General features: G+C 49.1%; 1 protein-coding gene across 1 annotated transcript; it reads right to left on the bottom strand.

Moving 5' to 3' along the window:
- Nucleotides 1-763: 763 nt before the first annotated feature.
- On the bottom strand, nt 764-2813 carry LOC17894942. The gene is made up of 4 exons (XM_023788471.1): nt 2453-2813; nt 2193-2271; nt 1545-2061; nt 764-1384 (listed from the first exon to the last, which is right to left on the bottom strand). Exons 1-4 carry the CDS (start codon nt 2811-2813, stop codon nt 764-766), a joined length of 1578 nt encoding a protein of 525 aa, XP_023644239.1.
- Between the last annotated feature and the right edge of the window lie 11113 nt (nt 2814-13926).

A 13926-nucleotide genomic window follows, 5' to 3' on the forward strand; every position in this document is an offset into this window, starting at 1 on the left:
CTCGAACAACCGATCTCGCAATATGAACTACGAATGGCTTGATCCCTTCGCAAGGGTACGTAGGCAGCTTTTAACAAAGCACAACTCTAACTCAAAAAAAACAAAGAGCTCTTTCGGGTGAGTCTGCCTCAACCGATCGACAAGCTCAAACATCGTCTCCCTGGCCAGGAGCTCGATCACAAAACGTGTCCCACATGGATGCAGTGGTGAAATAATCCACATCTTTACTTCGGTAAAGATAAAGCCGAGCCCAGTCTCGCACTATAGCTAGCAGGTGGCAGGGCCAATAAGCCGAGCTCCGGCTCGCACGCTCTCGTCGACCTCAAAGCACCCACAGGATAAGCCGGTCGCACGCACCGCACCTAAACAGTACGACGAGTCCGCCTCGTCTGCTCCTTCAGCTTAGCGTTCCGAGGAGCACGTAACAGGATAAGCCGAGAGACGTCTCACCCCGCAAAATACATCACGGAACCAAGCGAAACTTCTAAGGTTTCTCTCGCCCAGTTATCCCTGCATAACCTGTTGCATCACAAGCAATTCTACGACAAGAATAGACAATCGAAAGTCCGCAAATCCAACATTCATCAAAGCAAATCCAACGTCATCAATGTTCAACTAAGGAAACAACAACACGAGTCAAGGTCCGTAAGATCCAACAGAGGATCACAAATACAAACGCCAATCTGACAAGCCACAAACGGCTAAAAGGCCGGACATAAAACATAAATCCGAAAGAAGCAACTACAATAGAACAACAACAGCCTCAATCCTGGGGACCTTCCGCATCTTCCGCAACTTCTGCACCCTCTGCATCATGTGCCCCATCTCTCGGTGCCACGTTCGAAGGACAAGCCATAAACTTTGGAAAAGGATCAAGATCGCTCTCGAGAATGTCCGGATACACTATCCCGTCAACCGTCGCCCACCACTGAACGTGGTCCTGTTCAACCTGAGCCAAGTTCCGCAAAGGAATGTGCGTACCATCCGTCACCATCTTCTTAAGGCACTTCTCCCTGCCCGAAACCTGACTAAGCATCAGAAGAGGCATCTTCTTCTCCCAGAGACCCATGATGTGTTTCCCCATCCCATCGATACGGGTATGGTACTCGTGAATCTCCCGCGCAACCTTATGACGCTCGGCCGCGGCACTCTCATCGCGGGCCTTCCTCAGCCTATCTGTCTCGGAAAGATACTGCTTCTTCTTATCTTTAAGCTGCCTCGTAAGATCAGCGCACCTACTCTTCTCCGATTTGTAGTTCCTCAGATGGCTCTGTGTAGAACGATCCGTGGCCTCAGCAGCAGCATTCGCCAAATCAGAGTCTCTCACCGCGACACGACACTGCTCCTCGTAGAAACTAACCAAACGGTTGGTCTGACTCATCCCCTGCAGAAAAAAAATTCTTATAAACTATACGTGATGAAAGCAAGTAACTTAAAAACCGAAGCAAGACACAAACCTGAAAAGAGCGACAAGCTCAATCCTCGTAAAGCTCCCTTCCACGGAGAGAGTCAACAGCGGGAAATTATGCAAAGTCTCCACGAACCTTGCTAGCAAGATCAGCACACGCAACTCCATGAGTGAAAAACATCTGATCCTTCCGGCTATAGTTGAAGGAGAATGAATGGTCAACTCCTTCGGCGATCTCACGAATGGGCTCCCCACGCCTAGCTTCTCGGCGAACGCTCGAACCTCCAACAGGACTTCCGCGCGAGCTCCTATTCCGAGACGTATATCCTCGACCGGACGATGGCGGAGCGCTGCCACTAGAGGATCTCGAAACCTTCTTCCCATCGCGTGCCGCCCTCACTTCCTCGGATCTGTCCCGGCGCGAGGCGTCACAATCGTCAGTAGGCGCGGCAGCATCCGTGGTCTCCACCACCACGTCCGCGTCAGCAACCGGAGCGTCATTCTCAAAATTGCGGCTCATCGACGAGCCAAGCTCAATTTGCGGCTCATCGTTGGGTAACATCAACGAGCCAAGCTTGATTTGCAGCTCATCGACCTGCGTGCCATCTCCGTCGAAGTGATCGACATAACTAGGAATCTCGCAATCACCCATCCTGAGGCAAGATCGAGAGCATGCAACATGTTACGTGTAAGAAACAAAATATAAACAAGAATCAACATACGAATAAACAAAACAAGGATAAGAAAATTACAAGTACTGAAGTGAGCAAGAGTATCCGGCCACCACAAGGTCCCCCTCGCCTTTACAACTTCTAATCTCTCTAAAAAGCTCTCGGTTTTCTCCACCGTCGGTCTGAATCTACCTGCAAAAATCAGCATGGAAACATCAGTTAGAGAAATAAAAGAAGATTCGATCACACGATCCCAGACCAACTAAGAACTACCGCGATTCGCATTCCACGTTCTAGCATACGGTAAACTGAGATCTTCGACGGAAAGCTCGGTTAGTTTCACAAAAAACTAATACTTGCGCCACGCGCGAACTTTGCTTGGAGCACCGTCGGCAATTTTGAAACTCGGTCTCGAACATGCCCGAATTCTCTTTCCCAAACGAATACTTGGTAACCTCCTTGAAAAGATCCAAGTCCACAACAACACCGGCCGCAGCTGCAAGGATTGCAAGACCCACCGCGTTCCGAATAAAAGCCACGGTGAGTTGAGAAAATGCTATCTCCTGACGAGCACAGTAACTCACGAGAAACTGTGGAAGGGGAAACCAAAGTCCGCAATCTAAGAAAAAATCTTCGTAAAGGCAAATATACCCTTCCGGAGCATCCCACGGGCGACGACGCGATTTTGGGAGCAGAATCTCTATCCCCGGTTCTATCCCGCACGCCTCGAACATGTCAAACACGGATTATTCTGTGCTAATAGATTTCCCTCTATCTCGAGGATCGAGAGCATTGGCCATGCCATCACCCAACGCAGGCTCCACTCTCCCTTCTTCGGGGACCGCACTAGAATCCCTCAAACCCGAAACTAGAGACCGTCGAGGATTTGTTAAACTCGGACCAACAATATCTTCAAGCACCTTTCTGCGGCGATTACTTAGCTCCCTAGGAACTAGCCTACCCCCATTGTTTCTCGAAGGAAGCAATCCGTCAAGATTGCGCACATCTTCCTCCGTCAAGTCTCCTTGGAACCACTGAAACCACGCCAAGCAGCGTGAGTCCCACCATAATCATCCGCAAACCCACACTCAAGTAGACGATAATCATCTCTTTGAAGCTCGTCCGGAACGCCATCAAACGGGTCATTGCCACCGACGTGATCCTCCGCGAACTGAGACATGAGAACTTTGCAAAAGTAACCAAGGACTTGATCAAAATCTAGAAGCCGAGAAGTGTCTCAAAACTTTTGCATTCCACCAATAATCTCAAGATTTGTGTCTCGTTCTCAACACTCCAAGTACGCAATTCAAATTTGAGGAACCCGGATTTGACGAACTATTGAAAATGGCCTATTGGCCGCGGCGGGAGATGTGACGAGACGAGCCCAAGAACCTCGTCACGATCGTATCTCGGCAATGAAAGCTCCGGCATGGCCGCCACATCACCTCGCCTCGACACGACGACATAAATCTCCCCATGGCGAGGTTTGGGCGCGGCAAGAGATGAGACGAGACGACTCCGGAAACACGACGAAATGCCGGCTCGGCATCACCACCTCGCCACGACACCTCCTTGTCTCGGAAGAAACCCATCTCGACTTCACTCTCCTCGTCTCGGCCATCGCTCGCCTCGGCGACCATGTCTCACAACACCTCAACCCGACATTACCATAACTCCACTCGAACGTTGCGTCACGACCGGAACGGCCACACTTCACCTCAGCAGCAAAACCCGCCACGGCTTTAGCTCCCCGCGGCTCCTCGAACTTTGTGCGGCAAAAACTCACCGCCTCGGCCGTAACTCACACAAGCCCGATGCAACATTGTCTCGTTGAAGTCAGCACCCTCACGCCTCCGCCGCAGCCGGGATTCCACCGTAACACCTTCTCTCCAAAACGAGGAATCAAGCAACGCCACTTCACCTCCCGTCGCAACAAGAACTTCTCGCGCCCACCAGTCTCGGTCGAAGCTCGTCTCAGCGCCGGCTATCTCCGCCACGGCAACCTCGTCTCGACTGAAGCTCGCCCGAGCGACCTCGTCTCGGCACGGCAGCTCGATCGTGACAAACAACTAAGGCGCCGAAGTCTCGAGACAACACCGCCGAGATCGGAACCATCATGGCACCACCGTGCTCCTGCCGGCCTCGGGATGATAACAAGACCGCGGATCTGATGAGAATCTTCCGGCGCGGCGAAGACAAACCGAGCTCGGCTAAGCAACTTGAATGTTGTGAGTTTGAAGCCTTAAAACCGAGATAAAACAAGGGGCGGATCCGAAGAAGACCTTGTAGGAGAAAAATCGAAGCAAGCCGAGAAGAGCTATTGTTGTTGTTGACTTGATTCGAAAAGAGAAAGAGCTTCTATGTTGACAAGGGGAGAAGATTCGAAGAAAGAGAGAAGTTCCAAGCTAAAGTCACGACAAATTAAAGGAGAGAGAGAAGAGAGAAAGAAGAGAGGTTTTACCTTTTACCAAATGAGGAGGAAGTCAAAGAGTTAAAAATGGAGGAGGAGACATATATATAGTGGGGGACCACACGCGTTTACCGAGGTAAAATGGTAAAACCTAATTCTTGCTTCACGCCTAGCTCTCGTGCCTCGTAAAGCGTGCCCGAGTAACGATTCATCCCGAGAATGATCCGCTCTTCTCAGAAAACATGCCAAGTCACTATTCATCCCGAGAATGATCCGTTCTTCTCGGAAAACGTGCCAAGTCACTATTCATCCCGAGAATGATCCGCTTTTCTCGGAAAACATGCCAAGTCACTATTCATCCCGAGAATGATCCGCTCTTCTCGGAAAATGTGCCGAGTCACTATTCATCCCGAGAATGATCCGCTCTTCTCGAAAAACGTGCCTAACCACTACTCGAACCCGGAATGACCAGCTCTTCTCGAGAAACGCGCCAAAGCATCACAAGAAGGTTTAAAGCCCTAAGTATGCAGCAAGGCAATTCAAAGTTTCCGCAAACTTGCCCATCTTGTTTTACGACCAACTAACCTACGCTCGGAAACAGCCCGCCAAGCTCAAGAAGACTCTCGCAAACCGGACTAAGGGGGGACTATTGTTGGATATGGGCCTTTGCCCTCTCCAAATATTAGAAGGCCCTTAAACAAGATGTGCAGTTAAAACAAGCCTTTCTCCCAAAATAGGCCCAACACCTTCGTAGGGGTAAATTCGTCATTCGTCAAGGAGACACAAAAACTCATAGGTTTCTGTGCCACTATAAATACATTAATCCACTGTTTGGAACAGGGATCGGTCCAGAGGTTATTATCCACCAAATAGAGAATTGTGCCACGCCCAAACTCGCTCTAGCCCGAGATTCCCGCCGCGTCTCTCTTTCTCGTGCTTTTACTCTTCTGTTTCATATTAAGTTCTCAGCTCGGCAGATAGTCTATAACTGCCGCAGCGAGACTTCTCTCTTTGTAACCTCGGGTTTTCCGCAAAAGCTAATAAAGAAAATTGTTTTGTATCGTCCCCAAAATCTCGTATCATTATTGTAGCTGCTCCCCCCCTTGCACAAACATATATTAATAAAGAAAGAGATCCAATTTTCATACTCTATATATTTAAAATTTGAAGAACAAAATACCGATTTTTTTACAATATTGTTGATGTTGGTTTCTATTTTTTTAATTTAAAAATACACATTTACAACTCTTTTTAAGAATGTATTATATATAATAATTTGATTTAACTATTTTACAAAAACATACAAATTAAACTCTAACATATTAAAAATATTCTAATATGTTTACTAATTTGCTAATTTTACCTACAATTCATAAATCATAACTGAAATGTTCATATACTTCTCGGCAGAAAAAATGACTTAAATTTTTTAGAAGTTAAACTAGAATTAGAAAGATAAAAATAAAACTGAAAGGATAGAGGTTATTTAAAATAATAAAAGGAAAAGAGAAAATGCATCCAATCTATACTATATAAAAACTGAGGCTATAAGCTTTTGAGAGCGTTCACATAGGATTTCAAACGACCAATCGGGATTAGACATCTCAATATTAGTCAAAGGATTGCTGACCTTCTGGGAAATGGTTGTCGGAACTGTGTGAGTGAGGCCAAAACACAGGGAAAGATCATGTGGTGATTTGTAGGGTCGGTAAACAAGTTTTTAAGCCTCCCGGACGTAGCAAACCGATCGTCGGGTATTGATGGGCTCATGGGCCTAGTGAGAGGACATGAGGCCGATTAAGAGAGGTGGGCCCATTGGCTGGTGGTGAAAATGGGGCCCACTGGAGATATGGCGGTCGGGGCGTTATAAAAAAAATATGAAACAAAAGGAAGAATGATTTGTAAATGGTTCTTTAGCTAGTTGGTCTGCAGCTGTGTTATTTTTTCTTCTTTTCCAAAGAAATTCCATTGATTCAAATTTAGAAGTCCAACCTTTAACTTCTCATATCCAGTTTGTGAACATTGACGTTGAGACCTTCTCCTTTAACCAGTTTGCTATCCAACACATCATCTCCTTTAGAAAGAACCTTTTTGTAACCTTTTATCCACATTTGCTACATTGATATAACAAGACTATGAAGTTCTGCTTGCAATATTGTTAAATACTTTGCACCAATGCTCTAACCTGTAGTTAGAAAAAAGCCTTTTGCATCTCGAGCAATCCAAGATGAGTAAGAACCTCGATCATCATGATGAAATTTACAATCATAGTTACATTTCATATACCCTTCTCTCGGTTTTTGTCCACTAAGAAACTGTAACGCCCGTGTCTGGAAATCCGGGTGGTGTCGATCGACACTGTTGTCGGGTGTCGATCGACACTAGTAATTTTGGTTTGACGGCTTAAGTTTTTAAATCGTCGGTTCAATGGAGGCTTGGTTTGGGTTGGTTAACCCTAGGTCGTGCTTAAAAGAGGGAAGGTCGTGTGTTGTCTCTTCCCAGCCGCTTTTTAACACTTCCAGAGATAGAAAAAAAAAAAGGTTCTAGAGCTTCTGAGGGTTTTTATGAGTCTTTGGTGGTGCTTGGTGGTGTTCTTGGTGGTTTAAGGCTAGTAGAGGCTAGATCAGTGTTGTGTGGTGTTAGAGGAGACAGATCCTTCCTTGTTCTTCCTTGTTTTCGTTGTTGTTCTTCTTGTTTAAAGAGGTGAGTGCATGACCAGGCTTATCTAAGCATGTTTGATCATTGTTTTTAGGGTTTTGATGATTGTTTGATTGATTTCCTTTGCTTGTTTGGCTGTTTATTTGATGATTGATGCCTGTGGAATCCTTTGGAGACTCGTTCTTATCGTGGTGGTCTTTTGGAGAAGAGATCCAGTGAGAAACGCAGTTGGAGCGTCTGCAGAGAGTCGGTGTCGATCGACACCAAGGGTGGGTGTCGGGTCGACACCAACGTTTCATCGCGCGAGGATAACTGCGTCTTACGATTGGAGTGTCGAGACCGGTGTCGTCCGCGAGGGTCGACAGCGAGTGTCGATCGACACTAGTGGAGGGTGTCGATCGACACCGATAGTCAGAAGCGATTCTGGTCTATCTTTTATTGGTTGTTTGGTTCTTTTCCTTGGATAATGGTTGAATGTGCTTGTGTGTATAGCCAGTGGTGGTATGATTGACTCACTAAGTATTTATGAAATACTTATGCATCTTCTTCTTTGATGCAGATAAAAGCAAAGTGTGATCCGTGGAATCATGGCGAGGAGAGGAGGATGATCTAGGCGCTCATTGGTGTTTAGATGATTGTAGGATTTGTTAGGATGGTAGAATGGAATTTAGAAGCATGTTAGGATGAATTCGTTTCTGGAATATTGATAGTTGAACTTGTTGGATTAATGGAATGGTTTGATTGGATTTTTGTTTAAGTCTTCCGCTGGTTACGTTGAGTTGGTTGTGTTAGTAAAATTGTCTGGGTTGCTTTAAAGGGGTTAATCCGGATTGTTTGCATGCTTAAAAGAAAAAAAAATGGGATGGGTTCTTTCAATTTGTTAGCAGAGCCTTTACGGTTCTAGGACGAGATTTAATTGGTAAAAATTGTGATGTGATGTGTGAATTTCATTGATGAGGAATGATGATGTGGATTGCATGCTGATTGATTGTGTGTTTAATCAATTGGGTGAGCATGGAGACCTAGATCATCCTCTCGAGCCTTAAATGAGATTCCACGGTAAGTTGTGTGGTTTGGTGATTTGTTGGGTGTTCTTAACCTTCTGTTGTGTTGCAGATGGTTAGAGGTGGAGCTGTCGGTCGTGGTCGTGGTCGTGGTTGTGGGCGTGGTCGCGGTAGGGGGCGTGGTGTTGCCTCGGGTAGCGACACGAGTGTGGGCCGAAGTGCTACGGCCGATTTTGTTAGTGAGTCCCAGTCGCATCAGGACGGGCCCGTGGGTGATGAGAGTGTGAGTGCCGTGGGAGCCGGTTCGTCCGGGAATGGTACTAGTGTTGTTGGGAACCCGGTCGGGGGTGTTCCAACAGGTGAAGCCCAGGGTTAGAATGATCGGCTTGCTGATTTACTGACGCAGCTCTTGGAGCGGTTACCGGGTGCGGTACCGCCGGTGTGCAGGCTCCTCTTGGGCCTGGTGTGCAGGCTCCTCTTGGGCCTGTTGTGCAGGCTACTCTTGGGCCTGGTGTGAAGGCTCCTCTTGGGCCTGGTGTGCAAACTGTTGTTGGGGTTGTACCGCCTGGGGAGGTAGGTGCGGTGGTCGAGCAGCCGTACTACCTGCGGATGTTGGAGCAGCTGCAGCGGTTCGGGATGTCCTTGTTCTTCGGAGGTTCCGACCCGGCTGTAGCGGATGAGTGGCGGGTGCGATTGAAGCGGTATTTCCAGTCGATGAGGTGCCCGGAGGCGTATCGGGTGGACCTAGCGGCCCACTACTTGGCTGGTGATGCACATTTGTGGTGGCGGAGTGTGCTGGCCAAGAGGGGGCAGGGATTGGCGGTGTGGGGAGATTTCTTGGCAGAGTTTAATGCCAAGTATTTTCCGGCGGAGGCATTGGACCGGATGGAGTCGCAGTTCCTGGCGTTGACTAAGGGCGAGCGGTCGGTGCGGGAGTACGACTCGGAGTTCAGCCGACTCTTGGTGTACTCGGGGCGTGCGGGAGATCCTGAGCAGATGTAGGTGCGTCGGTTCATGAAGGGTCTCAGCCCTGACATGAGGGTGCGGTGCAAGGTGCGGGCCTATGCATCGCGTGTGGAGCTGGTTGAGGTGGCGGCGGGGATCGAGGACGAGTTGAGGAGTCACGGGGTGATTCCTAGTCCGTCGGCGCAGCCGAACAAGACCCAGCCACAGTCAGTTCCGAGCAAGGGTGGCAAACCTGATCTGGGACAGAAGAGGAAGTGGGATGACACTTTCAGGGTGAGCCAGGGTGATCGGAGGTGCTTCAGGTGTGGGAGTACGGATCACAGGGTGGCAAGCTGCCCGAAAAAGGGCGAGCCGTGGGTTGATACCCGTGTCTGTTACCACTGCATAGAGACGGGGCACATCAAGACGAGGTGTCCTAAGTTGCAGCAGATGGCGGTAGCAGCGGTGCAGCCGCTGATGCAGCCAGTGGTGCAACAGTGGGTGCAGCCAGGATTGCAGTTGGCAGGGCAGTCGTTGGCTCAGCTGGGAGCAACGCCGGTGGCACAGATCGAGGGATCGAGGGGGTATACGACCGTGGAGACAGGAGAGCCAAGCATTGGACGGCCGATCACAGGTTTAATTCTAAGACTCAATCTGTTTCCTTCCGTTGTTTTAGAATTTGTGTTGTTTTCCTGTGATTTTTGGGGTGGTCAGTCTTAGTGAAAAGGGTTTGTGTAGGGACCCTGTTGGTGGGCGGGTTCTTGTCCCACGTGATGATTGATTCTGGAGCTACGAATAGCTTCATTACCCCAGAGTGCGCGACGGGTGGTAACATCCGAGGAGATCCCGATGGTTGTTATGGAGCCGTTAGAGTTGCAGGAGGCGCTTTGCTAGCGGTACAGGGGCGGGCTAGTGGTGTGGATGTACAGATTGCGGGAGAGTCGATGCCGGCAGATCTGTACATTAGTCCGGTGGAGTTGTATGATGTAATTCTGGGCATGGATTGGTTGGAGCGGCACAGAGTTCATCTGGATTGTCACCGGGGGAGAGTATACTTCGAGCGTCCCGGACCGAAGATGTATTTCCAGGGTGTGAGACCGATTTCGGGGAGTTTAGTGATTTCGGCGATTCAGGCGGATAAGATGATCCGAAAGGGGCGGGAAGCTTTTTTGGCTACGATTGTCATGCCAGAGACGGTCGATGAGGTGGCAGTGGATAAGATTCGGGTGGTTCAGGAGTTCGAGGATGTGTTTCAGTCGTTGAAGGGGTTACCACCATCTCGGTCTGATCCCTTCACGATTGAGTTGGAGCCCGGGACAACGCCGTTGTCTAAGGCTCCGTACCGGATGGCTCCAGCGGAGATGGCGGAGCTGAAGAAGCAGTTGGAGGATCTGCTGGGTAAGGGTTTCATCCGTCCTATTGTTTCACCGTGGGGTGCACCGGTGTTGTTCGTTAAGAAGAATGATGGGAGTTTCCGGCTGTGTATCGATTACCGGGGACTTAACCGAGTCACGGTGAAGAACAAGTATCCTTTGCCGCGGATTGATGAGTTGTTGGACCAGTTGAGGGGAGCTACGTGGTTCTCTAATATTGATTTGGCGTCGGGTTACCATCAGATTCCTATCGACGAGGCGGATATCCGTAAAACGGCGTTCAGGACGAGGTATGGGCATTATGAGTTCGTGGTGATGCCTTTCGGGTTGACTAATGCACCAGCGGCGTTTATGAGGCTGATGAACAGCGTGTTCCAGGCGTTTCTGGATGAGTTTGTTATCATCTTCATTGATGATATCCTGGTGTATTCTAAGAGTCCTGAGGAGCACGAGATACACTTGCGGGCAGTGTTGGAGAAGCTGCGGGAACAGAAGCTGTATGCTAAGTTGAGCAAGTGTAGTTTCTGGCTGAGAAAGATGGGTTTTCTGGGTCATATCGTGTCTGCAGAGGGAGTTTCTGTGGATCCAGAGAAGATTGAGGCTATCAGAGATTGGCCTAGACCGCAGAATACCACAGAGATACGGAGTTTTCTGGGATTGGCAGGTTACTACAGGCGGTTTGTGAAGGGCTTTCCCAGTACAGCTCAGCCATTGACCAAGCTGACGGGGAAGGATGTTCCTTTCGTGTGTACTCCTGAGTGTGAGCAGGGTTTCGCTCAACTCAAGTAGATGTTGACGAGTACGCCGGTTTTGGCTTTACCGGAGCAGGGAGAGCCGTATGTGGTGTACACGGACGGTTCGGGAGTTGGTTTGGGTTGTGTGTTGATGCAGCAGGGTAAGGTGATCGCCTATGCTTCGCGGCAGTTGCGGAAGCATGAGGGCAACTACCCTACTCATGATTTGGAGATGGCAGCGGTGGTATTTGCTCTGAAGATTTGGAGATCTTATCTGTATGGAGCGAAGGTTCAGGTGTTTACAGATCATAAGAGTCTGAAGTATATATTCACGCAGCCTGAGTTGAACTTGAGGCAGAGGCGCTGGATGGAGTTGGTTGCAGACTACGATCTGGAGATAGCTTACCATCCCGGTAAGGCTAATCTGGTTGCAGATGCTCTGAGCAGGAAGCGAGCGGCTTCAGCTCGAGGGCAGGACATGGAGACCTTGGTGGGAGAACTTAGCACCTTGCGGTTGTGTGCTATTTCTCAGGAGCCACTGGGGTTAGAAGCAGCTAACCGAGCAGACCTTCTGACCAGAGTTCGAACGGCTCAGAAGAAGGATGCAGGGCTGGTTAATGCTTCTAAGGATACTGAGTCAGAGTATCAGGTTGCAGCCAATGGGACTATCCTTGTGCATGGGCGAGTTTGTGTGCCCAAGGATGAGGAGTTGAGACGGGAGATCTTGAGTGAGGCTCATGCGAGTAGGTTCTCTATTCATCCAGGAGCGACCAAGATGTACCGAGATCTGAAGCGGTATTATCATTGGGTCGGGATGAATAGGGATGTGGATAAATGGGTCTCTGAGTGCGATGTATGTCAGCTAGTGAAGGCTGAGCATCAGGTGCCGAGTGGATTATTGCAGAGTCTCCCTATTCCAGAGTGGAAATGTGACATGATCACGATGGATTTCGTGGTGGGGTTGCCAGTGTCTCGGTTCAAGGATGCCATTTGGGTCATTGTGGACCGTTTGACTAAGTCTGCACATTTCTTGGCTATCAAGAAAACCGATGGAGCGGTAGTGCTAGCTAAGAAGTATGTGCAGGAGATTGTGAAACTTCATGGAGTACCGGCCAGTATTGTGTCAGACCGGGATTCGAAGTTCACTTCGGCGTTCTGGAAGGCTTTCCAGAAGGAGATGGGTACTAAGGTGCATTTGAGCACGGCTTACCACCCTCAGACAGACGGGCAGTCTGAGCGGACCATTCAGACACTTGAGGATCTGTTGAGGATGTGTGTGTTGGACTGGGGTGGTCAGTGGGCAGATCACTTGAGCTTGGTGGAGTTTGCTTATAATAATAGCTACCAGGCGAGTATTGGGATGGCTCCTTATGAGGCGTTGTATGGGAGGCCATGTCGGACACCTCTATGCTGGACTCAAGTGGGGGAGAGGAGCATTTATGGTGCAGATTTTGTTCAGGAGACTTCAGAGAAGATTCGGGTTCTGAAGCTGAACATGAGAGAGGCGCAGGATCGGCAGAAGTGTTATGCTGATAAGAGGCGTAAAGAGTTGGAGTTTGAGGTTGGAGATATGGTGTATCTCAAGATGGCGATGTTGCGTGGTCCTAACAGGTCCCTTACCGAGACTAAGCTGAGTCCGAGGTTTATGGGTCCTTTCAGGATTGTGGAGCGGGTTGGACCGGTGGCTTATCGGTTGGAGTTACCTGAGGTAATGCATGCATTTCATAAGGTATTCCACGTGTCGATGCTGAGGAAGTGTCTTCACAAGGATGATGAGGTGTTGGCTACGATCCCGGCGGATCTTCAGCCTAGCATGACCTTGGAGGCGAGGCCAGTGAGGGTTCTCGAGAGGCGGGTAAAGGAACTTCGACGTAAGAAGATTCCTTTGCTGAGAGTCCAGTGGGACTGTGATGGAGTCTTGGAGGAGACGTGGGAGCCAGTGGCCAGGATGAAGGCAAGGTTCCGGAAGTGGTTTGACAAGCAGGTCGAGGAGTAGACCGTTGGCTTGTTTGGTTTTTGAGTTTGGTTTTGGTTGTATCTCTTTTGTATTCTCATTTTTGGTGTAATGATTATGACATTGGAGATTAATAAGATGAGTATTTATTGGATTTGACTTGTTGTGTCATGTGTAAGAGAAATATGTGCGAGTTTCTAAAAATAGAAAGTGTCGGGTTTGACGGTTCTATTTTTGGAAAGTCTCGGGGTGGTGGTTAGTATAGCATTGCGATGTTATAAGTGGACCACGGGAGGTATATCTGATCGAGAGATATGCTCGGGGGCGTTTAGACTTATTTGCTCGGATGTGATGTGATGGCCTCGGATGACGATTCGAGTGCACGCTTGAGGGTTACGACACGAGAGCGAGCGTGTGACTTCCCGGGTACCGTAGCTAGAAGGCGGGTGGCCTAATAGTGAGCCGGTATGACTTGAGGGTTGCGACCTGAGAGCGGAGGAAGTGGTGAGGCTTCCTGGATACCGTAGTCTAAGGCTGAGGCCTGAGGACGAGCCGGTATGATCCACGGGTTGCGACCTATGGACGGGGAGGTGGGTGTGTATGAGCAAATAGGGTCTGGAACGCGAGTATATTGATTAGATAGGGGCCTCGGTGAGGTCAGTTGTGTACTGACGGTTGTGTTGGAGGATTCGGGGACGAATCCTAGTTAGTGGGGGAGAATTGTAACGCCCGTGTCTGGAAATCCGGGTGGTGTCGATCGACACTGTGG

The sequence above is a fragment of the Capsella rubella genome, unplaced genomic scaffold (assembly GCF_000375325.1).
Source record: "Capsella rubella cultivar Monte Gargano unplaced genomic scaffold, Caprub1_0 scaffold_2, whole genome shotgun sequence".
In the NCBI taxonomy this organism is placed as follows: domain Eukaryota; kingdom Viridiplantae; phylum Streptophyta; class Magnoliopsida; order Brassicales; family Brassicaceae; genus Capsella; species Capsella rubella.

What these genes read in the sequence shown, in the direction of transcription:
- LOC17894942 (XM_023788471.1), bottom strand. Translation starts at nt 2,813, where the DNA reads ATGTTCGAGGCGTGCGGGATAGAACCGGGGATAGAGATTCTGCTCCCA. An exon ending in CCGACGGTGCTCCAAGCAAA is followed by an intron (nt 2,272 to 2,452) that starts GTTCGCGCGTGG and finishes TGATTTTTGCAG; the next exon opens with GTAGATTCAGACCGACGGTG. An exon ending in AAGGCGAGGGGGACCTTGTG is followed by an intron (nt 2,062 to 2,192) that starts GTGGCCGGATAC and finishes ATCTTGCCTCAG; the next exon opens with GATGGGTGATTGCGAGATTC.